Consider the following 26,211-nt stretch of genomic DNA (forward strand, 5'->3'; position numbering starts at 1 on the left):
ATAGCTTATTGGACACTGCACCTGCACAAAATGGATCAGAGTCAGGTGACTTTGTGATTTCATTACAGGGACAGCCATGGCTGAACACGTCTCTGGGAAGCTATTTAAAATGCAAATGATTGACCACACACCACCATTTCAATGGAAGTTATTTAAAATGGCGCCTGCTGTGAGACTTGCCAGTCTCATGAAGATGGATTTTCAAATAAAGTCACTCAGGAGCACAATCACAGCTAGAATGTAGATGGGATAACAAACACTCCTCCCATTGTGTGTCAATTACATCGGCATCAACCCATTGTGTGGCCAGTAGAATACCTAAATACTGCTATCCCTTGACTGAAACTGGATTGAGCGAGAGCCAATACCTTAAGTCATTCATAAGGGTAGTCCACCAGATCAGTATGGGATATGAAGCCATCTCTCAGCCAGCACCAGGGAAGAACATGCCCCAAATTCCACCTTAGGTAATGAAGAGGGTCTTATTTGTTTAACCTGCAAGACTATATTTCTTCACTACAGTAGCCCGGCCACAATTACACCTGAGACAACCAAAACCTCTACCTTCCACTGTCGCCAGTGCACCGATAGAGTATCCTTCGGGCCTGCAAAATTTAACCATCGTCTTAAGGGCTGTGTAAAAAAAAAGTGGCCGGTTTCTTTTTACTGTTAGTAATCTGACAGCACGAAAAGTCATAGCACTAAAAAGGGTGGGGAACACTCCTCTTGTTGCCAGCCGAAACGTGAAAAAACGGGGGAAACTATCCCACATATTTCCCCCTTCCTGACAACATAAAATGCAAAACACCAGAAAGCAGGATCACTTGGGATTCTAATTTATTAACAAATTACATACACAGTGAGAGCTCCTCTGTACAATGCAGAAAATGCACATTAGCAAAGAACTGAAAATTATTTTACAAGATTATTAAAATCTACATTGACAAAATTTCCAGAAGCATTTAAAGAAGCAGAGGTGGGATGGTTGGGAGGGGGGGGGGGGGGAGAATAGAAGGGTAACAAGAGAAAGGAGAGAGGTCTGAGAAATGAATAGATTTTTGACATTAAAGCTTCAAATAGATGAACAAAAAACACAGCAGATGTGTGGGCTCCATGTGAGGGGCATAACTGCACCTTTTCAATGGATCAACTCAACTCTGTGGTAAACAAAATTATAGCTATGCAATTGAACAATCAGAATTCAAATGATTCAAATAGCCAATCAACTTTTGCTTGCCAGTGTGTCAAGTTAATTCATAAAAGATGCCACAGTAAATAGATCATAGCCTATATCCAAAAATCAGTGTAATGTACAAAAAAAGTGTTAATTTTTTTCTGAACACTTCATTGGAATGATTCATATTTCCAAGCATCGAGTTTTTATACCTGCATGAATTCTAAACCACAACATTCAAATCGGTTACCTCAATCTGAGGAGTAGAAACAGACTCTTCCTCTTAAACAGGGCTTGTCAGTGCATCATATTCTCTTGAAATCATTGAGAAGGCCACAGTTAGTGGTTTGTGAGTAAACGTTCAGTGATTTCAACAAATAATGGGATAAAGGGAAAAATCTCAACCCTACCGCAAAATATATGAAAAATAAATGCAAAGTAAGTATTCTTCATTCAAGGCGGTGCTGGATTGGACTAGATATTCCAAGGTTTTACAGTTTCTTTGAAAATGTTGGCTTTGGCAATTGTGTTTTTATTTCAGAGAAATCCAAAGGTTTCAATATATTACACCCATATTTATTTTTAACAAGTGAAATTATTTCGGTGGGAGGTGGCTTCATCAGCTTATTCCAATGCACTACCATAGTTTACCAATGGCATAGTACATATATCAATGGGCACTGGACATATTTAGGAAATTAGGCCAAATTTAAGTACCAGATTGCACATGCATGCATAAATGGTGTGCATGGCCAAATGACAATGTTTGGAAATTTGTCAGATTAATAAAGTTTTGAAAGGCTTGCTGAACAATTCAAAACTTTTGATTGCGCGGATGTCCAGATAATCTATTTTTTTTAAAAAAATGTTTTTTTGCTTTTGTTTTCTCTTTAAGCCTTCTTCACATTTCCAAGAGAATGGGTAAGTTTGGTATCTGCCCCCAAGTCTCCGGCCAAGGGTGCTCCGTGACCAAGTCACTTGGGAGATGAATTTAGAACCATTCACCTGGGTAAAACAGAAAATGCTGGAAGCATTCAGCAGCTCAGACAGGACCTTGGACAGGGGAACAAAACTGACGTTTCAGGCTGATGACCATTCATCAAAACTGGCTCCGATGAAAGGTTGTTGACCTGAAACTTCAACTCGGTTTCTCTCTCCACTGATGCTGCCAGAGCTGCTGAGTACTCGCAGCATTTTCCATTTTTATTTCAGATTTCCAGCATTTTGCTTTTGCATTACTCTGGGTACTTCTCTCTGAAGAGACAAGAAACTGGACAAGTAATGATATCCAAAGGAGCAGACCAATGTCCTATGACAGTGTGACACAGCACACTGATATACAAATTCACTGCAGGATCATTGTGTATGAAAGTATACATTTATATATGCTCTTGAAAATACATAAATACATCAGATATATGATTCAAAGAACAGTTTTTAAAAAATCTGGCTTGATAACAGCTCATAAATGAGACAGCAACTTTATTATCTGGAGGTAGAGAAGAAAAGCGATGGAAACAGACTACATTCTAATGCATCCTTTCACAAAATGATAATGTGCTGTACTTCAAAATTATATATTTCAAGAGCATAGTTAAATTTTTAAAAGTCAGAGGTTTAACATTTGATCATAAACCAATCACCGAACTGTGGCCCGAGGGAATACTTGCTTAAAGCATTCCAGTGTAACCTAAATCCATCACGCCAGCAATCCAGCCAATATATGCAGGTTGAGTACACAAGATCCACCCCCTCCCTCCCCAGTGCTTTGCAACTGTGCAAACATCTTATGGGATGTTTCATCAGTGAAAAGCATACAGTAGCAATAAGATAGTACAGATGCCAATAACACCTCCCAAAATTAACGTGTCCCTGCGCTTCCTCAAATTTATCCTCTGAACCAGGTTGTTAATGGCAGGAAATCGATCTGGAATTGCTGTTAAAGAATCTAAAATAGCTTTGTTTTCAATTTATTAAAATAATGTTAAAACATTGAATAATCATACATTTTACAATGTTCTTAACCCCCTTTCCCGCCTCAACTTCTCCCCTTTTCCAATGGCATGGATTACTTGATGGGGTACAGTTCCATTCATGCCAAACACTCCCTGACATGGTCATGCCTTATGAGGACTGGATGTTAAAGTGCTGACAGCTATTCGACTGCATGAGAATCACAATCAAGTCCAATCATATCCTCGCTGATATCCTTTATTGAACCTTCCAACAGGGATCAGAAGCAAGAATCCTGGCTTCTTTTCATCCTTCTAATAGAGATCATGGAGTCGGACGAGAATGAGTGGGTTCTTCCAGGGGGTAGATGAGTGAGCGAAGTGTGGGCGGGGGCCAGCGACTCACACGCAGGTTTTGGGGTTGCGAAAAATTGGGAAGGTTCTGGGCGGGAGTGTTCACGGTCCTAGCCAGGATAGTGGAGGAAGAGGTTGCCCTGGACCTGGACCCTTTGGTGCCGATATTTGGGGTTTCAGAGAAGCCGAAGCTCATATAGAGGAGGAACGCCGATGTTGTGACCTTTGCCTCTCTGATCGCACGGAGGGGTGGTCATCATCACCACCGTGGGTAGCGGTTTGGTTGGGTGACCTGTGCGACTTCCTGTGGTTGGAGAAGATAAAGTATGAGTTAAGGGGCTCTATAGCGGGTGTTTGAGAAAAGGTGGGGGATGTTTATGACCGTGTTCGAGGAGTTGTTCATCGTTGGGGGGGGGGGGGGTGAAAAAGGGAAAACGTCTGTATCGACTGTATAGTTCATTGCTGGGAAGTATATTTCCCGGGATGTTTATTTGCTGTAACCTGTTTTGATACATGTTTGTAATAAAATACATTGAAAAAAAAGAGATCATGGAGGCCAACTGATGTTTCCCTATTGGCACCCCACCCGAGATTAGCTAATTTATCAGACCAGAGATTGAACTGCAAACTTTATTGGTTTGTAAGGCTCAACTATTCATTTCAGAGAATAATTTCGGTGGTCACCTATGAATTGATCACATATTCACTTTAAAAGTAACAAGCCATTGAAATGCATTTGAAGTTGGAGGTAATTTCACTGCTCCCCATATGCCTATCACAGTTGAACGCATGAACGTTGAAGGCGGATTTGGAGGCTAGTTGGAACTCTCAGAAGGTGGACAGACATTTTCCCATGGCATCAACCGCAGTCTTTCTCTACCCTATGGGCAAGCTATGTGACAAACCTTTACACTCAATGGCAATTGTTCACTTGATTGCTCTGCTCCAGACCAGAGAAAACTCTTCATGCCTGCCTGGGCTTGTAAGTAACATAAGTCTGTGCCATTTAGAGGGTGAACACATCGCTGTGGGTCTGGATAGGTCAGACCAGGTAAAGACTGCAGATTCCCTTTCCCACAAAAAGGCAATAAGGAACTAAGTGGACTTTTAGAGTCCACTTGTTTCACAGTCACCATTATGGATAGTAACTTTTAATTACACATTTATTTAATTAACTGAATTTAACTTTGCCAACTGCCTTGGTGGAATTCGAACTGGAGTCTTCTGATTATTAGTCCAAGCCTCTGGATTACTGTGTAATCATAACCACTATTTGGTCATACTCACTGAATGAAATGTGCTGTGGATTGACTACACATAATACTCAGCTACTTAAACATTCACATGCAGTTGCCTCATGGTTAGAATAATTGTGGTTAACATCCACACCCAAAATTCTATAACATTGGAGCACTGTGCAATGCACGGTAAAATTGTTACTGGCCATAATCCTCACTTACAGCTTTCATTGAAAGTTTAACATCTCTGCATCCAAAAGATACTTCTGAAAATAGATGCTTTGTGAAAAATCTGTAACTTGTCCCGAAAGTTTTAATATTGTGTGCTGAATTTAAATGATTCACTATATTCAACAAATTAGTTACTGTGCCAAATTAACCGTTCTTTAAAAAAAAAAAAACAATGCAGTAACTTCCTGCGGAAGGGAGTTTTACAAAGGTGAGAATGCTTCAGTTTTCCATTCAAGCATTAGAAATGTCAAGACAGACAGCACTCAGCATGGCGAGTCAACTAGCTTACATTTTGCTTCCAATTTTTGTTTTACCCCAGATACAACATGGAAGATTTCTTTAAAATTGCTTTAAAAAGGATATTGGCCAAGGAGTTCACTTTGCTTTGTATTGTCTTCAGCACCCCTCGTTGTGATGTCACATTTTCTTTTGTTGCCATGGCGATGCTAAAGAAAGAAAACACATCATGTCATGTTGCTAACAATAGCTTGCTTAGTCTGCTGTAATTTCAGAGCTGAACAGACAGAAAATCAAAATACACACCGCAGCCTGTTTCTTTGATAAATGTGACACACACTAGCGCACGGGGTATTCCCACAGCTGCTCACTTTTCCAATTTCTTCCAATTAATCTTCATCCTTCTTTCTCTTTACTTACCTCTCGGCCCCTGCCTGCGCCAATAAAACAAATGTGCAGACGAGGCACTTCATTTTTTACACTCACAATCTAAATTTAACCATGTTTGAAATCCAGTAGTCCGACTAGGGCAAGGTTGGAAAACAATGTACACCAATGAGTCTAGACGGATTTACTTTCTAAGCAATCAAGAGCTAGATAGGAAAGCAATGTGACAACTTGTAACAGTCACTGGTCTCTGTCTAAAGCTTTGTGACCACGCTGTCTTCTTGCTGCACCTGTTTCTTTATGGCCGGTTATACCTCGTGTGCCCACCACTGACTACCTTCTCGGTGTTGAGAGTCTCAACTAATCACTGTACTTATTTACAACTTTGATGATGAGATTGAAAGCCACAATTCCAAATGATGCAAAGATAGGCGGCACTGCAGGCAGTAGAGATGGAAGTATAAATTACCAAGATATTGATAGATTAAGTGAATGGACAAAACTGGGGCAAATGGATTTTAATGTAAGCAGATGTGAGGTCGCCCACTTTTGACCAGAAAAAAGGATACTTCGTAAATGCTAGAAAAATAGAAACATTGGAAACCCAAAGAGACTTGGGGGATCCAGATATATAGGTAATTAAAACACGAACAAGTACAGAAAGTAACCAAAAGGCAAATGGAATATGACCTTTACATCAATGGGGCTAGAATACAATTGCGCAGAAGACAATGGGAGGAGTAGACCAGGAGGAGTCGTCATATTTCAGCTGTACAAACACCTTGATGAGATCACACCCGAAGGACTGAGAGTAGTTCTACGTAACACATCTTAAGGAGGATGTATTGGCCTTGGCGGGAGTGCCTGTACGTTTACCAGAATGATACCTGGTCTCCCCAAGTGTTAAATTACGAGGAGGGATCACATAAACTAGGTTTCTTGTATTTAGGAGGTTAAGTGGCAATTTGATTGAAGTTTTCAAACGATTAAGGGGAACGTTAGGGTAGATATTTTCGGAGTTAAAGAGTTGAGGACGGGGCAGATGTTAGAGCTGTCCCTTTCAGGAGTGAAATTCTGAAACACTTTGATGCGCAAAATGTGGTAGCAAGTGGCATTTGATAGAACTCTAAATTTTTAATATGAAATTTATGGATTTTTGGAATCCCAAGTTATTAAAGGATATGAGGCAAAGACAGATTAAGCTGGAATCTTCCATTCTGGAGACTTGCACACTTGCGTTGTCTGATGCCTTTATGAGTGTACTGACAGTGAGTACTGAGTTTGCAGTGAGCAAATGGTGGCACACACCCGAGCAGGCACAGAAGTAGAAGTGATTTTCACTGTGGGGACCGGTTGTGCAGCATGGCTGACCAGATGCGCACATGTGATCTCATGTTCAGCTCATGCATATGCAAGGAGCTCTCCAAACCTCGCACTGAGATGTGAGGTAGTCTTCGTCCCCGCTGTTACCTCATAGGGGCCGAAGGTCCAGGTGTTATATTTAAAGGGCACCCAGGCAGCCATATACTCACCGCAAGCCAGTAGCTCCAGATTCTTGCCAAGACTGAAGTGGCACGGATCAGACAACAAGTGGCCCCAGGGTGGAGGTAGTGTTTCCCCAGAGACAGCAGCAGGAGGCTTTCCTATCGGACCATGGTGGCCTGGGCGGAGGTTACAGCAGAGGTTCAACTGCCCAGCAGTACAGCAAGAGGAAAATCTATCTGCTGCACTCTGCCAGGGTATGTGACACTGTCTACTCACTGCAAAAACCATACTTATAAGGGCATCAGGCAGTGTAAGTGTGAGAGCACACAGAGATGTCAGATAGGGGTTTGGGATGCAGGATTCAGCAGCAGTGGGACATGGCACTGAGTGCGTGCCAGCTACTTCATGCTGTCAGCGTTCTATCAGGACATGTTGCTTGTTAATCGTTTACTGGAGATGGCTCACGAGCTGCCAAAGGCATGAATTTTCCTGAACGGTTTATGTGCCTACGGGATGACAATCAATCCTTCTGTATGTGCAGGACATAAACAGGCATAATGGGAGGGAACAGGCCAAGACTGAAGACAACATTCCAGACATTAGATTCCTCATCCCATTTGAGGAAAGGACGGCAGAATAGCCAGGGAGGAGTAGAACCATGTCTGTGTTAAAGACAATATAGGACTTCCCAGTCTGCAGTTGACAGATGCACCGACACACTTGCTTTAATTGTGGAGCCAGCTTAGACATCCACTCAATCATACTTTACTCCTTTCCAGGTACCAGTAAGAAAAGGGGCCTCCCTGACCACCCTCTTGGTGCCCCTTCTCAAGGAGTCAGAGAGATGCCATTGGCCACCCACAGGTAGGAGGAGCACAGGTCAGGCACACTGGGAATTTCATTCCAGGACAGCCAAGGGTACCCTGCTACTCCACCTCCCCTCTGCTGGTGACCCCGTTGCCTCCAGGCTGAGGAGGGTGCATCTGCATCTGTGCAGAGAACACTTAGCAGGCTGGGGCACGATAGTCCTCGGACACCAGACGTCACCTGCCAATGTCATCACAGTCAACATGGCAAAGCAGTCAGCAGGATGCCTCCACCTCAGCTGTGGATGTTGGAGCTGCACCTAGACGTAGTATTAGAAAACAATCAAGTTTTGAAGGCACTTAGGTGACAAGGGTGTAGAACTATTGTAGATACTTTCAGTATTTGTAAATATATGTTCACTTGCACAGTTTGGAAGCATCATGGATTAAATCGTCCGGCTAGTTGCTTCAGTGATCTCAGGCATTAGAGAGTGTGGAATTTGGGCCCCCAGTGTCTGATAACAAACTTCTTTTGATACACTTCTCACATTATCAACATAGTGATTACACAATAGCCCACATGGCAGTGGCCATAATTTAAGAGTGTGCAGCCTGGGCATGCATCAGGCAATCCATTACTTGCAGCTCACCGTGTTCTGCGATCTGACATGCGTTCAATGAGGTCATTGCATTTCCTGCTGCTGTTGCCCTAGTGAGATACAAATGCAAGGAGTACTCAAGGGGAGTTAAACATGCTATGAGAGCGGCAAGGAACACTGTAGGTGCAGTTTCAGGGTTGAAACTCTGAAACTCTACACTTCTTATTAACAGTGGAAAACCAGAGGCTTCCCTACATATTTGGAGAAAGCTGTGGTGGGGACATCCAATCGTTAATGGCCTTCCTTGTGGTAATTTTGAGCTAACATGCAGTGAAGGTTGAAAGAAGGTAATAGGCAATTGAGTCTTAACTGCAAGTGAGAGAGTGTAGGATTAAAGAGATGTGGGCGTAGTTTTCTGAAGTCTTTGTCAGGCCTCACATGGAGACTTGTTTGGCATGCTCATCTCCTTATCAAGGGTTGCAGTAGACTTTGAATAAAGGGTTTGTGCGGCCATCCATGTGAAGCATCAGAAGCTCTAACAGGCCTCTGCAAGGTTCTTGCAGGAAAGGTGTTTACCTTGGCTGGGATGTCCAGAATGAGGGGTCATAGTGTTGCACTAATGCTAGGGCCGTCTAAGACTGAGACTTGTATGAGCCTATGCGATAGGAGGGTTTGGTGTGATTGCTGCTCAGCAACCCATAGTGATGGTGAGGCACTCTTTGAGTGGACTCAAAAATAATCTCAAAACTTTGCAGCATGATGAAGATGCCAAGAGATATGGGTTTACTTTGGACAATGGAGGGGGCGGAACTGGGGCTATTCAGCCAGCAGAGGATAGAAAATCAAATAGTAGCAAATCTGAGCTCACTCTGCCTGGAACTGTTCACTGTCAGATTGCCATGGTCTTGTCTGCTGCACTGTACCCCTGCAATGGCCTCTGCATGTGGTTCCGTGACATCCTTGCCCTCGCCAGCCCCATCCTGTTCACCATCTTCATTGTTGGCAGAGACAACTCAATCCTCTATGTCACCCTCAGCCAAGACATCCCCCTGTGTAGTGAGAATTTGTGCAGAGTGCAACAATGATGATTCGGGACACTCTGTGGAGCGTACTGGAGATTTCTGCCCGAGCGGTCCAAACATCTGAACCTCAGCCCGCCAACCTTCCAGCTGCTGAAGAGCCCAGAAGATTCTGCCCACAGAATTAGGCCACAGATCAGCCATGATCTTACTGGATGGCAGGAATGGCTTGAGGGGCTAAATTGTCTATTCTTGTTCATACGTTGACCTCGGAGGGTTTAAAAAATTCAACTTTTGAGGGTGGCAGGGATGGGCTTTTGTGGGCTGCACCTTCTGCTTCCACGAAATTACCACCGTTAGTCACCCCATTGTGGACAGATGCCAAACAGAGATCAGGTCATCTCTTCCACTCCACATGGGCAGAGCAAGAACTGAAAGGACAATCACAGATGGTACTGATGACTGATTATACAGCTCATAGTAGACACCTAGGAAGAGTTTATGTATTTATCATTATCGCTTGGATGGTGCGACTTCCTCGCCCAGATTTCAGGGCAAAATGTGTCCATTAACTGTTCTTTTAAAAAAAAATCTAAACATACGATTTGCTGCTTTAATAAAAATAAAAGCACAAAGAGCACTCTGTATTAATTTCACAAATCATTTATTACTCCAGCGCACAATGCTGCAGACTAATTTCTTATATTGCAAAACAGCATCCTTCAAAATTAATAATGTGCTTTAAGTGCTAGGGTCACGAAATTGTCCCCCAACAATTGTATTTCATGTTGATACAGTGCACAAATTACACATTGATCACTTTTATTTATAACGTATGCTCTGCAATATTTAATTGTATGTAAATTATAAAATATTGAAATTGATTCTGGTACAGTTTATTACATGATAATCATAGGACGTGACCAATCAATCTTTACATGTCTAAATCAGGACTAGCTGAATACCCATTTTTGGCACTACCTTTTTGGCAATCAGCAGAGTATCTGCTTGACACACGCCTAAAAGCTAGAATCATAGAATTTACAGTGCAGAAGGAGGCCATTCGGCCCATCGAGTCTGCACCGGCCCTTACAAAGAGCACCCTACTGAAGCCCATGTATCTACCCTATCCCCGTAACCCAATAACCCCTCCTAACCGTTTTGGACACTAAGGGCAATTTAGCATGGCCAATCCACCTAACCCGCACATCTTTGGAATGTGGGAGGAAACCGGAGCACCCGGAGGAAACCCACGCAGACACGGGGAGAACGTGTAGACACCGCACAGACAGTGACCCAGCCGGGAATCGAATCTGGGACCCTGGAGCTGTGAAGCAACTGTGCTAATCACTATGCTACCGTGCTGCCCACGGAATAAGCTGTTAGATTTGAGAGGTAATCAAAAGTAATGCAAAATGAAAATATACAAGAGATAATACAGAAAGGGAACACATGGAGATCATGCGTTTAAAATGCAAGATTTTATATTTACTGTTTAAGATGACGTTAATACTACAGAAAGATAGTGATGTGGATTACCGTGACATTGTCATTTTCAACGTCAAGTGAGCTGAAAACTTAAAAGTGGCCCAGCTCAGTAATCCTTTTAAACTTGTCAACACGTGTACAGAAGTTAGACATAGACACAGGATATTTGGCCTAAACAGTCCGTATTGGTATTTACCTTCCACACAAGCAAATATTTAACCATCAAGTTTCCATGTGCCTTTAATTCCTTCATTTTCCCAGCTATCCAATCTTGAATGTTGACATAAATTACTCCACAATCACTGAACACAAAGTGAATGTACAGCCTCACGTCCTTGTTCTGAATCTCTTCCTTTTAATTTTACATCTATGCCCCCTCCTTCCTGGCCCCTCAGCTATTGAAAAAAAATTGCGTCCATCTGCCCATTAGTTAGTTTTTTTAAAAATCTCAGGAAACAATCAATAGTTTTAAATGATAATCTTCAAATGGGAATATCTGCTGCTGGTTTAAGTCAATCTTTAATAGTCCAAATCCATTTGAATTAATTTAGAAAAGGAAACAATTTTTTAAAAAAACAATATGGATTTTGAGTGCCCATGACTTTGGTAATTAACTCTGAATGTCCATCTGCACTTAACTGTCCAACTACTTGTTTGATGCTGACTGTGGCACGTACAAAATTACTCAAGAATAAAATCCATCTTCCAGAAATAACAAATTCTCATAAGCATTCCAGGAACACGAAACATGGGCTTCATTTCGTTACATTAAAATTTAGGGAGCACTCTGTCCATAAAATTCTTAAACTAAAATATGCAATTTTCTCAGAAAGGTTCTACAACAGTGTGTAATGCAGCATTAATGCCCCTCACATTATTTCTCCAATTAAACTTTAACTATGTACAGGCACCTTAACCAACTGCTGTCTTTCAAGATTACTCACTCTGTATTGTTCCCTTTTCAAGTGCTTTATGCTATAAATGGTGCCCAGAATCCCCCCGTAATTTCCCCAAGTGTTTGCATGCTGTCCCTTGCCCCGAGCTTCCTTATACAAATTTCTATTAATTGTCAGGTTAGCTAATTTATCATAAAATAGAACTCCGTCCATCGCACTCGACAGTTATTACTGTATCAAAAATAACCCAATTAAGTTAAATGGGAAGGGAAGCTTTAGAATTTCTCCCCATATTTGCTGCTAAGAATCTCAGACGGCCAGCACATTGCACTTCAGGTTCTGAAGCCCCGTCTCAGCATGCTGGTCCTGTGCAGACTGGCCGAGGACAGCGCAGAGCAGTTTCTGAAGTAAAGGGAAAAAAAACCTTGCAGGTAGGAAGAGTTAATCAGATTGGGAAGAGGAGGAGCGGCACGGTGGCGCAGTGGTTAGTACTGCTGCCTCGTGACACTGAGGACCCGGGTTCGATCCCGGTTCCAGGTCACAGTCCGTGCGGGGTTTGCACATTCTCCCCGTGTTTGCGTGGGTCTCACACCCACAACACAAAAGGTGTACAGGGTAGGTGGATTGGCCACGCTAAATTGCCCCTTAACTGGAAAAGTTTAAAGAAAAAGATTGGGAAGAGGCGTGGAGTACAAACACTGCCACAGACCAGCTCTGCCGAGTGACCCATTTCTGTGCTGTACAGTCTATGCAGTAACGTGCAAAAAAAAAACTGGACCTGCAGGAAAAGATGGGCATAAATTTGAAAGGCAATCGCATGTTCTAAGATACAAAGGTTGAAGATGGGGCAGAGGTTTGCACAGCCAAGCGGTTAAGAGTGAAGGTTAAATACAAAGTCTGAAGGGAAAAGTGACTGTTGGCAAGATGAATTGTGCATTTTTCTCCTGGTTCAGTGTACTAAGTGTTTGTTTCAAATGATTGACTACCTTTTAAAATAAGATTTTAAAATGATTTATATCCATGTTTTAAAACTAAGAACACATTGTGTTGAGCAATAAATCATCCCGTCACAAAGCAAGTAATTATTGGAGGGTTGACAAATGGCCACCTAACGGTTTTGAATCTTGTTCAAAATTTCACTGACGCCATTCATTTCTTCGCTCGCGGGTATTCTTTGATATTGCAGAGCTCTGACAGTGCATATTCGTCACTTTATACATACATATTCATTCAAGTATCAATCTCTTCAGATATCAGTTGGTCATCCAATGCCATCTTACCTATCAGTATCAAAACAAAATCTTGACCTCCAAGTGCAGCTGTCAAGCATCTGTCCTGATATTCAACCCTTATCAAGAGGAAACTACTCAAAGGATAACATCCGAAAAATAAAAAGTTCTCGCTAAATTATTTTTTGAAACCCAAACTCAAAAATGATCATTGTCTGTTCATTGGAACTCAAGCTGTAAGTGCAAAATTTGCAACAAATCAATTTGCTTTAAAAGGTGGTGAAGAGAAACTACTTATGTAGAATTATAGAATGATTATTGCATAGAAATGATTGGTGGGGCCGGTTTAGCTCGGCTGGCTAGACAGCTGGTCCATTATGCAGAGGGAGGCTAGCAGGGCTGGTTCAATTTCTGTACCAGCTGAAGTTATTCATGGAGGTGTGATGATCCTCAGGTTAAATCACCACCAGTCAGATCTCTCTCTCTTCCTCCTTCAACCCCGCCCCCTCCCCCACCCAAGGGGAAAGCAACCGATGGTCATCTGGGACTATGGCGATTTTACCTTCACTGCATAGAAGGAGGCCATTCAGCTCAATGGGGCTGTGCTGGCTCTCTGCAAGAACATTTTAGCTGGATCCACTCCCCAGCCTTTTCGCTACAGCCCAGCAAATTCTCTCTTTACACGTGCTTACCCACTTCCCATTTGAAAGCCATGATTAAACGGGCCTCTATCACCCTCTCAGGCAGTTTGTTCCAGGTCCTAACACTGGGTTTTTCTTTATGTCGTAGTTGGTGCTTTTGTCAACCACTTTACATCTGCCCCCTTCGGTTCTCAACCCTTCTGCCAACTACTACTTAAATCTACTCTCTCTGGACTCCTCATGATTTTGACCACTTCTGTCCAATCCCCTCTCTTCCCTAAGAAGAACAACTCCAGCTACTCCATGTAATTCAAGTCCGTCATCCCTGGAACCATTTTCATAAATCCTTTCAGCACCCTCTGTAAGCCTTCACAACTGCTCCATAAGAAATTACAGCAGGAGTAGTTCATATGGCTCATTGAGCCTGCTCCACCACACAATATAATTATGCTTGATCACCTGCCTCAATTCTACTTTCCCGCCCACTCCCCATATCCCTTGATCCAGAGGCCAATCGCAGTCTCGAATATATTTAACGATGGAGCATCCACAAGCCTCTGGGGTTGAGAGTTCCAAAGATTCAGTCCTTCGACTGAAGAAGTTTCTCTTCATCTCATTTCTAAATGATAGGCCCTTAAGGGCCTGTGTTCTAGATTCCCTAGCCAGGGCAAACACCCTCTTGGCGTCTAGCCTCCCAACACCCTCCAGAATCTATATGTTTCTTATAAACAATAACTGCTACTGCGGTTTCTGCGCTTTATCGTTTATGTAGCTCACTGTAACAAAACAAACAGTTGCAGGGAATATGCCCACAAATTTGGAAGGCTATATATAGGGCATTGAAAGACTTTGAAAATGTGGGTTAGCAGTTTGCAAGGTCAGAGGGTCAAGAACGAAGTCCAAAGATCAAAGATAAGGTGATATTCTGAATTGATGACTGGAATCTCAAACTACAGAATCTTTTGACTGCAAGAGGTGGACAAAGACTCAGATTCACATCTCATCCTAATGCAGCACTTCCAAAGTGCACCACTCCCTCAGTACTGTATTAAAATGTCAGCCTAAATTATGTACTCAAATTCTGAAGCAGGCTTTAATCTACAAACTCCTGTGCTGAAGGTCATTTGCTACCAACGGAACCAAATGGACTTGAGATGTGTTAGAAACTTTTGCTGTGGTAGCTAAACCAGGTTTCACTGCTTATATTACCATTGCCTCCTTGCCGTTACCATTAATCAACACTTCAAAGCAACATATTCAATTGAAAAATGTCACTTTTTGGCATGGAACTTACAGGATGTAATTCAGAGCTGTCAGAAGTAAAGCTCCACAATAGAAACATTTGTTGAAATGCCATTTTGTCATCTAAGTATTATGTTGGGAAGACTGTGATTCACAAGAATAGCTGAGAGTGGAGTTAGTATTTGAAAGATCAGCCAACATTGAAAATGCGTAATTATTGAACTAGACAACATTTCAGAATGACAACATTTTGAAGAGTTTAGAGGTTTCTAAATATATGACTGAATACTAGAGGGATTGATGCAGCTCATGGATCACTTGTCTATATATTTTTAAATAAACAATGGCAAGTCCAATAGAGCATTTTTATATGAGAAACTGGCATTTACACAAGACCATTTATGTACAAGGATGGGTCGAAGTTAGGGTACATTTGACACTTTGGCGTCCCTAAATCAACTCATTTAAATTTACCCTTCAGAAAACTCTACAGAGGCTCAGGTTTGGGTCATCTTGCAAGATCATCAATTTGAAGACAGGCATGCAAGCCAACCTCTTTCTGCAGCAAGTCTACGGCATAATGGAGTCAATACTTATAGTGTCTTGGGAGTTAATTGAAACATTTTTATCCAGACGATCTATAATCTGGTTAAAAATAAGGTCATCCGTGGCACAATTGTGATAATTGCCTTGCGGAGATTGTTCATCAATTTCTGCTTCAAAGCAAGATAGCTGGACGTGGATGTTACATTAGATGCATAAAACTACAAATTCTTTAAGTCCTTTGCTAAAATGTAATGAAAATCCCTTCTTCTTTCCCTGCTTACATGGGTTAATGTTCATGCTACCTGTGAGAAGCTACAAGATATGGAACGATGACTTATTATAATTGAAACTCTGATCAATTTTGAAAATGTTTTGGAATGGGATCTAATCATGGCACATCAGGCACACTGGATGACAATCAAATTTGCAGTTCCCCTGATTCTAGTCAAAAGTATCAGCACCCACGGTGCCATTTTCAAACAAGTAACTCAAATTCACAAAATATAAAACATTCAAATGGAGGTCATATAAGCTTATGAATCATCAGATATAAAACCCATAACAAGAGTGTAAGCAGTGCAGATGGCCAAGTCTCTGTCACGAAATGGAAACTAAGTGATAAGAGAGAATGTTCAGGGAATATAAAGATCCTAATGGTGTACTATGATTCTCAAGGTTTGAATTCAAGTTCAATAAATTTCAAGAATTCACAAGATAATGGACCCAGTTTCCTGATTAATCAGATGACAATCTCTTCCATTTAAGGTTATACGGTTTATTCACAGAAAGCTTTCAGGGCAAAAAGTATTCCCCAAAAGGGCCATAATCCTTTAGTTAATAGCTGCGAACATTCAATGGTCAGGCCACTATCAGAACTGTAATATATAAATACAACATTGTCAAAGGTGGGTTAACAGGTTTCTGATTTTTGGCAATATCATGCCCATTGTGATTAATAACCACCATCTCGCTCACTTCCCCAATTTACAATGCTATTAGATCAGTAGCAATTTGCTAATTGTTTTCTACCAATATCATTCTTTTAGATTTGCGTTGCAGATACCTGCAATGAGAACATCAGAAAGAACCTGATAAAACTACTGTACTTGCTTGAGTTTAAGCAAGGTAAATTTTCTGAATTGGGAAAGCTCCAATACGTTTCCTATGGTGCACTGTTTTGAGTTGATACGTAGGAAGCAAAGCTCTTCCATAAGCCATGGAAGGTTTGTTAGTAGTCAGAGCAATTACCACAGTATAACTGATAAGACAAAAACTGCCATACTATTCAACTGTACATGGCTGGGAGGAAGGATTAATCTGTGAGTAGGTGGAGACAGCAGGAAGATCATAAAAGGATAATATGAAACAAATGAAGTATACAGTATTTAGAAACAAGGCCTTTGGACCCATGTCTATTCTGATATCTATGCTCCACACAAGCCTCCTCCCATCCTACTTCATCTAACCCAAGGATGCAAAGAGCGGTGAACCAACTCACAGACCGGGCAATGAAAGATCAAATTTTAGCGAAGGGGAAAAGCTCTCATATGGATTAGATGCAAAAACAAATCTCTATAAACTCAGTAAAGGGAGAACTGTGAAGCCTAGCCCAGAAGCATCTGCCTGAGAATGAGACTCCAGATCAGTTTTAGTACCACTAGATTAAGTAAGGCTTATAACAATTGTTTTTTATTTCAACTATGGTGCGAGCTGGTGCAATATGTTATCATAGGGCATAGGTACCTGGTCTCAAATTTAAGTAGATAAAAAATGCTACTTCAATAGGACAGAAAAGATAATTTAAGTCAGCAAACGGTTAGGTCAGCCTGTGTGCCTAACTTAGTTATATAGCAGTCTGGCCGAATGCCCTGGAAGTGGTCCTGGCAAGCTCTCAAGATGGAGAAACTGTATGATTGAACTTTTTATTACATCTAAGGTTGACTCTACTTCTAACTGCAGTTACTTAATTGGAATGACTGCTGTTAGAATCCCGGTCGAGAGGCCAACAATTTGCAATTTGTAAAATGGGAGAAAAGGGTACTTCACCACAGGAGTAGTAACACTGACCAACAGGTATCTTTTTTATGTTAAAACAAACTTTAATTTAAACACAGAATCAGTCACATTATCAACCAGGTAACAGCTTTAGTTAACAGTTAAAACAGTTCTTAAATAAAATGAAACATTTTAACCTACTCCCTACACCTGCAACTATACATACATTCCAATTAAGCAAACCAACATTACATAGAATTTACAGTGCAGAAGGAGGCCATTCGGCCCATCGAGTCTACACCGGTTCTTGGAAAGAGCACCCTACCCAAGTCCACACCTCCACCCTATCCCCATAACCCAGTAACCCCACCCAGCACTAAGGGCAATTTTGGACACAAAGGGCAATTTAGCTTGGCCAATCCACCTAACCTGCCCATCTTTGGACTGTGGAAGGAAACCACGCAGACACGGGGAGAACGTGCAGACTCCGCACACACAGTGATCCAGCGGGGAATCGAACCTGGGACCCTGGAGCTGTGAAGCAATTGTGCTAACCACCATGCTACCGTGCTGCCCTTATTGTTCAATATCTACTTATAAATAAAGTTAACAATCAGGTTTCCTTGCTTTTCTCTGTGCAAAGACCTAGGAGAGAACCTTTCAGGAGTCAGTTGTATACATGCCTTGTCAGACTAAAATCCTATAGCAAACTACAGACAGACCGCTTAATTCTACCACAAGGCATTCTTCAGTCTCCCGTTAAGATGTCCCATGACCTGTTTATCCAGACTAAGTACTACCCCATATAAATTATCTACACCCCAAGGATCCTCCAAAATCAAAATAATGTTTCATTAGCCATCTATCTCTAAACAAGTAAATGGTTACGATCCCTTAATCATAGCTTTAGCAGACATAATGGCTGTCTGTAATCTTAAACCAGAGTTTTTCACATTACTGTAACAAATATAAAATAACATAAAATAATTTCTTACATTCATCACACTGCATAAAAGGAAGATTGCATATGGAGGTTTATTCTGAAATGTCTACGATATTTGGCTTTCAGTGAGATAGCCAAGAGACTCAGCAGACAAAATGCACTGTAAATTCAAATGAATGTCTTTTCCACTGTCACAAGACTTGAGCAGTTTGAGAACAAAATAGAATTTCAAATAGCATGCATTTCCTAGTGAACGGAGATGTGTTCTTTAAAAAATATATATTTTTATTAAAATATTTGCAAATTTTTATGACAATAACAAAAGCAATAACAATGACATGGCAAAATAAACATTTCCCCACCCGACCCAATCTTCACACACCACAACCATCTAACACCTATCCGCCCCCACCCCCCGGACTACTGCTTCTGCTGATATTTTAATTTCCCCCGAGAAAATCGATGAACGGCTGCCACCTCCGAGAGAACCCCAACATTGACCCGTGGGCAGCACGGTAGCACAATGGTTAGCACAATTGCTTCACAGCTCCAGGGTCCCAGGTTAGTTTCCCGACTTGGGTCACCACTATCTGTGTGGAGTTTGCACGTTCTCCCCGTTTGTGCGTGGGTTTCCTCCGGTGCTCCGGTTTCCTCCCACAGTCCAAAGATGTGCAGGTTAGGTGAAATTGACCTCAGTGTCCAAAATTTCTCTTAGTGTTGGATGGGGTTACTGGGTTATGGCGATGGGGTGGTGTGGGCCTGGGTAGGGTGCTCTTTCCAAGAACCGGTGCAGACTCGATGGGCCGAATGGCCTCCTTTTGCACTGTAAATTCTCTGATTCTATGATTAAGGCAAACTTGAAATGAACTTTGAAAATTGCTTATTGTCACAAGTAGGCTTCAAATTAAGTTACTGTGAAAAGCCCCTTGTCACCACATTTCGGCGCCTGTTCGGGGAGGCTGGTACGGGAATTGAATCGTACTGCTAGCCTGCCTTGGTCTGCTTTCAAAGCCAGCGATTTAACCCTGTGCTCAAGACTGAGAAACCCAGTCATGTCACTAACCCAGGTCTCAACACTCGGGGGGGCTTTGAGTCCCTCCACATTAAAAGGATTCGTCTCCGGGCTACCAGGGAGGCAAAGGCCAGGACATCGGCCTCTTTCATTCCCTGAACTTCCGGATCTTCTGACACTCCAAAGATCGCTACCTCTGGACTCGGCACCACCCTAGTTCCTAGCATCGTGGACATTGCCTTCGCAAACCCCTGCCAAAACCCTCTGAGCTTCGGGCATGCCCAGAATATGTGGACATGGTTTGCTGGGGTTCCCGCGCACCTCACATGTCTATCCTCTACCCAGAAAAACTTGCTCATCCTCGCCGCCGTCATATGCGCCCGGTGGACCACCTTAAATTGTATTAGGTTAAGCCTGGCACATGAAGAGGAGGAATTGACCCTGCTTAGGGCATCCACCTATAGACCTGCCTCACTCTCCACCTAGCTCATCCTCCCACTTGCCCTTAAGCTCCTCCACCAGGATTTCCTCCGCCTCCAACAGCTCCTGGTAGATATCCGACATTTGAATGAAATGAAAATCGCTTATTGTCACAAGTAGGCTTCAAATGAAGTTACTGTGAAAAGCCCCTAGTCGCCACATTCCGGCGCCTGTTCGGGGAGGCTGTTATGGGAATCGAACCGTGCTGCTGGCCTGCCTTGGTCTGCTTTCAAAGCCAGCGATTTAACCCTGTGCTAAAGAGCCCCTCCCCCTCCCACCCAGGTACCGGACACAACCCTATCCTGTATCCCCCATGGCGACAGCAGCGGAAAGGCCAGTACCTGCTTTCTCAGGAAGTCTCGCACTTGCAAATATCTAAAACCATTCCCTGGCAGCAGTTTAAATTTATCCTCCAGCGCCTTCAAGCTGGGAAAGCTCCAGTCTATAAATAGATCTGAGATGTGTTCTAATGTCAAAGTTTCTGTCAACAAAATCTAGAACAAGCTGATAAAAAGAACTGTTTAAAGACACATAATATCTATGGCCTAAAAAAAAAAACCTTTGATGGGCGAGATTCTGCAGTCTCGTTGGTGCCCGGATCCGGTGCGAGCTAGAACGGAAAATTTCCATTCCAGTGAAAGCTCCTTTAATTTTCAGTGGCACCAGGAAACCCTAGCTGTGACTAAGGACAGAGGATTTCCGCCAATATATGTAATGGTCATTTCCTTAGGAAACTACATCAACATATGGTTACAGCAGAAGCTACAAGGCAACTTGAGCGCAATTTTCTCAGGTCAAGGAATTCATATCAAAATGTATGTGCATTTTTATAAACTAGAGCTAACAAATATTCCAAATGTGAAAGAACTCAGCAGTTTATTTCAATGGATTTTATTGAGGCAAAATAATTCTGACTTTAAAAATTTAGATGCTATTCATTATTACAGACAATTCACAAAGTTGAAACTAGAAATGGATTGCAAACGAAAAAGGATTATATTGAATGTCTTTTTAACTGCTGCCAATTTTTAAATATTTGCATTTTACTTGTTCAATTTATAGTTGAACTTCATACCAATCTGCAGAGATATATATTATAATGCATTAGGTTTTGAATTATGCCACCACAAAAAATGTTACTGAATGACAAATAGTATTGGAGTAACCAAGGTAGGTGTGTTCCAAGGTCCTTGAAAGCCAACTGAGATTTATTGCTCAGTTGGATCTTGTCTGCTTCTAACACAAGGAAAAAGCTTCCGAACACACATGATTTTCATAGAATTTACAGTGCAGAAGGAGGCCATTTGGCCTATCGAGTCTGCACCGGATCTTGGAAAGAGCACCTGACCCAAGCCCACACCTCCACCCTATCCCCATAACCCAGTAACCCCACCCAACACGAAGGGCAATTTTGGACACGGAGGGCAATTTATCATTGGCCAATCCACCTAACCCGCACATCTTTGGACTGTGGGAGGAAACTAGGGCACCTGGAGGAAACCCACGCACACATGGGAGAACGTGCAGACTCCGCACAGACAGTGACCCAAGCCGGGAATCGAACCTGGGACCCTGGAGCTGTGAAGCAATTGTGCTAACCACTATGCTGCCCTGACATCTGACATCCTAACTAAAATCACACACTGCCCAAACATTAAACAGATCATAAGATGGAGGAAGGAATTAGGTCATTTGGCCCATCGAGTCTGTTCCACCATTGATCTCATCCTGGTCTTAACTGCACTGTCCTGCCCGTTCTCCATAACCCTTCAACCCATTGTCAGTGCCCCAAATTACTGAAAATATTCAAAATCTCAGCCAAGAACCTCCTTCTGATACTACTACTAGAGTTTTTCATAAAATAGGTTTAAATAATTCAAACTCGAGGCCACATAGATAAACTTATTGGCAACATTGCTTTATATTTGAAAAGAATTAAACTCTCATTTCACTGCCCCTGGAGTGGAATTATCAGAATATCACATTAACAGCGAGAAAAAAAAGCAGTTACCTAAACAAATAAAAATATAACTAACTTGTGCCCACTGAGGCGAGGAATATTACTGCTGGTTAATAGGACTTTTCACTTTCAAACATCCAGCAATATCAGCACCTACAAAACTCTACTCTGCCTGCATCAGCCTCAAAGGAACACGCTGTATTTCACCAGCGTAACACTTCCACTCTTTTTCCATTCCAACTTTCTCCTCGTCTCTTTCAATGAGAAAGTTAACGGAATTAAGGTTGTTATTACACATTTCACATAAAGGACCTATGTAGTGAAAACCTAGTGCTTACCAAATGAGCTTGGAATCCTTTTTTTTCCAATAGAGAAAAGGATAGTTTCACAATTTCTGGATTGGATAATGTAGTTGAGATCTTTATTAAAACATACTTTTTAATCAGCTAAAGTTAATGCAACAACTTATAATTCATCACATTAGCACTATGGACTATCTGTAAAAGCATGAAAAAGCAAAGAAAATAAAGAAAGAAAACACAGAACTTGGTACAAAATCATAGAAATCCCTCTACAAAGTTTATTCCAGAAACAAATTGTAAGCTTACAACTTAACAAATATCTTGGGCTGGATTCTCTGGTTTTCCTGGGCGGCACGCCTTCGCCGGCAGCGGGATTCCCCACTCCCACCACCCACCAATGGGATTTCCCATTGTGGCCTCCCACTCCGCCGGGAAAACTGCAGGCGTGGGTACACTGCCGGCGAAACAGAGAATCCCGCCAGCGGAGAATCTAGCCCCTTGTACTTGCTGAAAAATGGGAATAACAAATTTGCTCATGTTGCATTACCTGATCGTGTCTTCTATCAGCCGATCTGAGCTGCAAATGAAAGGGAGAAAAATCAGTACAATGAGAAAATAGCTCGTTTGATAAAGTTCTATTTCTCTTTTGTCTCAAATGTCAAATTGCATTATAAATGAATGAGAAATAGGTTCACCCATGGCATTGCCAGCATATTTAGCTCACAATTTCGGCTTCGCTCCAGCAGAATGCAAAAGAGAATGCGGCAAGAAATTAATTGCACAGAAGCACCCAGACTATTTTTGTATACCTCTTATTAGGTCACATTTCTTTGTTGAAGGTGACCAAAGTATCTTGTGACCAATAACACTTGCTGACAACTCCTCGTTCAACACTCTCATTGAGCAACAATCTATTCTTTATTAATCCAGTCATATGCATCCCTCCTTTTCTTAAGTAAAAGTGATGCTCCAACCCTTCTGAAATATACAAGCCACACTTCCAAAATAGTTGCAGGGTGTACCTTTAATCTGTTATTTAAAGTTCAATGCTTCCATCTGCATTGGAATACTTGTTAAATTGAGACAAATTTTGCTTCAAAGTTTCTTCAGTCCACAAAGAGGTTGTGCAAACCTGCAGACCATTGTTTGAGGAATAAATGATAATTGCACCACAAAGTGCATGTAAAATTAAACAACATAACTAATAGGAATTCTCAATCGCACTATAACTTGATGTTGCTGCTATTCACGTACCAGGTTAATGCACGTGTAAAATAAATTATGCATTTTTCATCAACCCTAAAACACAAGAAAGGCGAGGTGTAAAATGGATGGAGGATGTAATTATTCACAGACTGCAAGTGTTGGGTTAGCAATACACCAGGTCTAAAGATAGTACAGCAACAATGAAAAAATACTTATAAACTGCAAATGAAAACAGCAAATGAAGGAAGTGTGCAGAAGGTTCGCCAGTATCTGAAAAAGACAACACCGGTATCATCAAGGGCATAACACTGCAGAAAAGTTAGGCAAACACCTACATGATAGGATTGTGGAAAAAACCAGGTTGGGTGGGTGGGGGAAAAGAGAGGAATAATGCAGTGAAGTTAAAGCTACAGAGATTGTAATAACCACGAGGATATGGGTGAAACAAATAACCCGCAAACTCCTTGATTGAGTAGGTGTCTTTTATATGGTACAAAAGACCTCAAAAGACAAAAGTCGAAGGATATATAACCTGCTAAGAGAACGAAAGAGTACAGGAAAAGACACAAGACCAGAAATTAGAGAAAAACACAGGCCAGAAACACCTGCCCAGTAGTCACATCTGAAGGAACATGTCAAACCGCCTCAGGACCCAGGTGATGAAAGATTCTCTACTCCAGCACAACTGCTGAAAAGTAACTCGGGGAATACAGTAAACACCTGAAGTTACTAAAGTACAGGCCAGAGAACTTTGGATTGCCAGGGAAATAGATGAGACGCAATTCTAGAAGCTCCTGTACAGTTCCAACCAAAGATAGGATAGCTTAAGAGAGGGAATAGGAAGAGCATTAAGTAGTTAGCTGAGGACCAGACAGAGATAGAATGGAGATGTTTAGCAAGGACCTGTGTTTGCAGCAACATCAAGTAGCTTAATCTGCGAACAATGAATACAATATACTAACTGGCGTGGAGGATGCAGTCTCAACCAGGAACATTTAATGTGCCTGAAACGGTGTATGCAGGGGTGACTGGATAGGTGGTTCCTATCAAAACATTTGCTGCTTTCATTTTGAATTTACCCAGCAAGTGCTAGGGCAGGGTTTTCAAACTCAGTCGTGACCTGTGGTTGGGTCGCGGTGTGATTGGTCCTGCCGTGTGCGCGGTGGTCCCAATCGCGGGAGAAGCGGCGAACAGCCGCGACTGCTTTTACATGGAGAATTGCGCCTGTTGCTGTATTTTTAATGGAGATACAGATTAGGCTGCTTATGGAGACATCCCACCAAAAGCGGCAGCAGACAGCATATCATGTGCCCCGTACATAGAATTGACCCAAAACGCCGTCCAGGACGTGCTTTTGGCACCAAAGCAGGGAGTAGAATTGTTTTGATTTGGCAGCTGCTGGTAAGCAAAGCAAGTGAACTGTGAAGATCAATGTTTTCTTCAAGTAAGAGGCAGCCAGAGCCTCAAATAGGCAGTTTACCTATTGTAGAGGATCTCGCAACAAAATCTGGAGAGAGCTGCTCAACAGATTCCAGGGCACGACAGAGCTGTGGTGGTGTTAAGAGCTCCAGGGCCTCCAGTTAACAGCCCTGAAAAAAGAAACTGAACCTGGAACAAAGATGTATAAAGATGATATCTTGAGGTATGATTTTGTCAATTATGACAATACAAATAAGGAGGTAAAGCCCATGTGTGTTATGTGCAGGGAAGTACTGGCAAATGAGACAAATTTCATATTTGGAAAGAGAAGTGGGGGTGAAAAATTCCTTCTGGGGTTGAGAGCCCAGAGCTAGTTATTAACGTAGGGCTGACTCCAAATTAAAAGACTATGCTGCTGCAGCTTACCTGGCATACCAGATTAAAAACATGCAAAAAGCCCATGAGGCTGTCAGCATTCTGGTATAGCATCTCCCCCGAGTATCCAGTGCGGAGTAAAACGCACATTTTGTTGCTATTTCCCTTTACGATGACCTACATGTGCGAGGTTGGGTTTTCTATGTTTTCAGAAAGATGAAGAAGGCACAAAGAAACTCGGAGTCAGCACCTGATGTGCACATTGCCCTCTCCTCCTTTGAACTGGATTAAGTGACATTTTGAGGACAAAGCAGGCTCGCCTTTCGCATTAAAAGTGAACATGGCGTGCGTCGCGAAGGTGGGCCGGCGTGGATCGCGAAGGTCGGACAGTTGCCAAAAGTGAGTCCTGGGAGAAAAAGTTTGAAAACCATTCCTCTAAGATCTATGGAAATACTTCTCATGCCTACATTTGAGGTCATGATTGTTTACCTAAATAAACAATGCTTTTCTATATTTGCCTACAGTTGAAGTCGAAGATGGTCTGTGACATGGTTTTTCTCTCTCGGTCTTAAGGTGCTAGATAATCTCACTCAAAGTAGGAATGGAAGACAATTTTAATTTGTCCTCTAAATCTCTGGATGAGGAAGGAAGAAACATACATACATGTCAGCCAGGGTGTTGATAGCCAATTGCCCTCTGGTAATTTCTGCAAAACATGTGCGTGTCAGGTCAAAGATGAGGCTTTGCTATGGTTCTCTGCATAACCGAATATCTTGTCAACACTCAACATCCAGGCTCACATGAAGAATGGGGACGTGGGTGAAGATCAGCTCATGTCAAGACTAATACCAGTAGTCATTATCAACATCAACAAAAAATGTATTTCGAATAGAAATTACATTCAAATTCCTAATAGTCACGTCTTCCTAATTTCTCAACCAAAGGTTGACAGCAGCAGTTAGCATCCCTTCAATAACGGAGATGAGTTTGCAACC

General features: G+C 42.0%; 1 protein-coding gene across 2 annotated transcripts in view; it reads right to left on the minus strand.

Annotated features, from left to right (window-relative positions):
* Nucleotides 1-820: 820 nt before the first annotated feature.
* The window catches only part of gosr1 (golgi SNAP receptor complex member 1), a 116,081-nt gene continuing 90,690 nt past the window's right edge, over nucleotides 821-26,211 (minus strand). For both annotated transcript variants that reach the window (XM_072469650.1, XM_072469649.1), the window contains exons 6-8: nucleotides 22,764-22,793; nucleotides 5,311-5,395; nucleotides 821-3,099 (exon numbers count right to left, since the gene is read on the minus strand). In XM_072469650.1, the coding sequence (XP_072325751.1) occupies nucleotides 2,977-3,099; nucleotides 5,311-5,395; nucleotides 22,764-22,793 (238 nt within the window). In that variant the 3' untranslated portion in view covers nucleotides 821-2,976. The remainder of the gene's footprint in view (nucleotides 3,100-5,310; nucleotides 5,396-22,763; nucleotides 22,794-26,211) is intronic.

This window comes from Scyliorhinus torazame, chromosome 12 (genome assembly GCF_047496885.1).
Source record: "Scyliorhinus torazame isolate Kashiwa2021f chromosome 12, sScyTor2.1, whole genome shotgun sequence".
Lineage (NCBI taxonomy): Eukaryota > Metazoa > Chordata > Chondrichthyes > Carcharhiniformes > Scyliorhinidae > Scyliorhinus > Scyliorhinus torazame.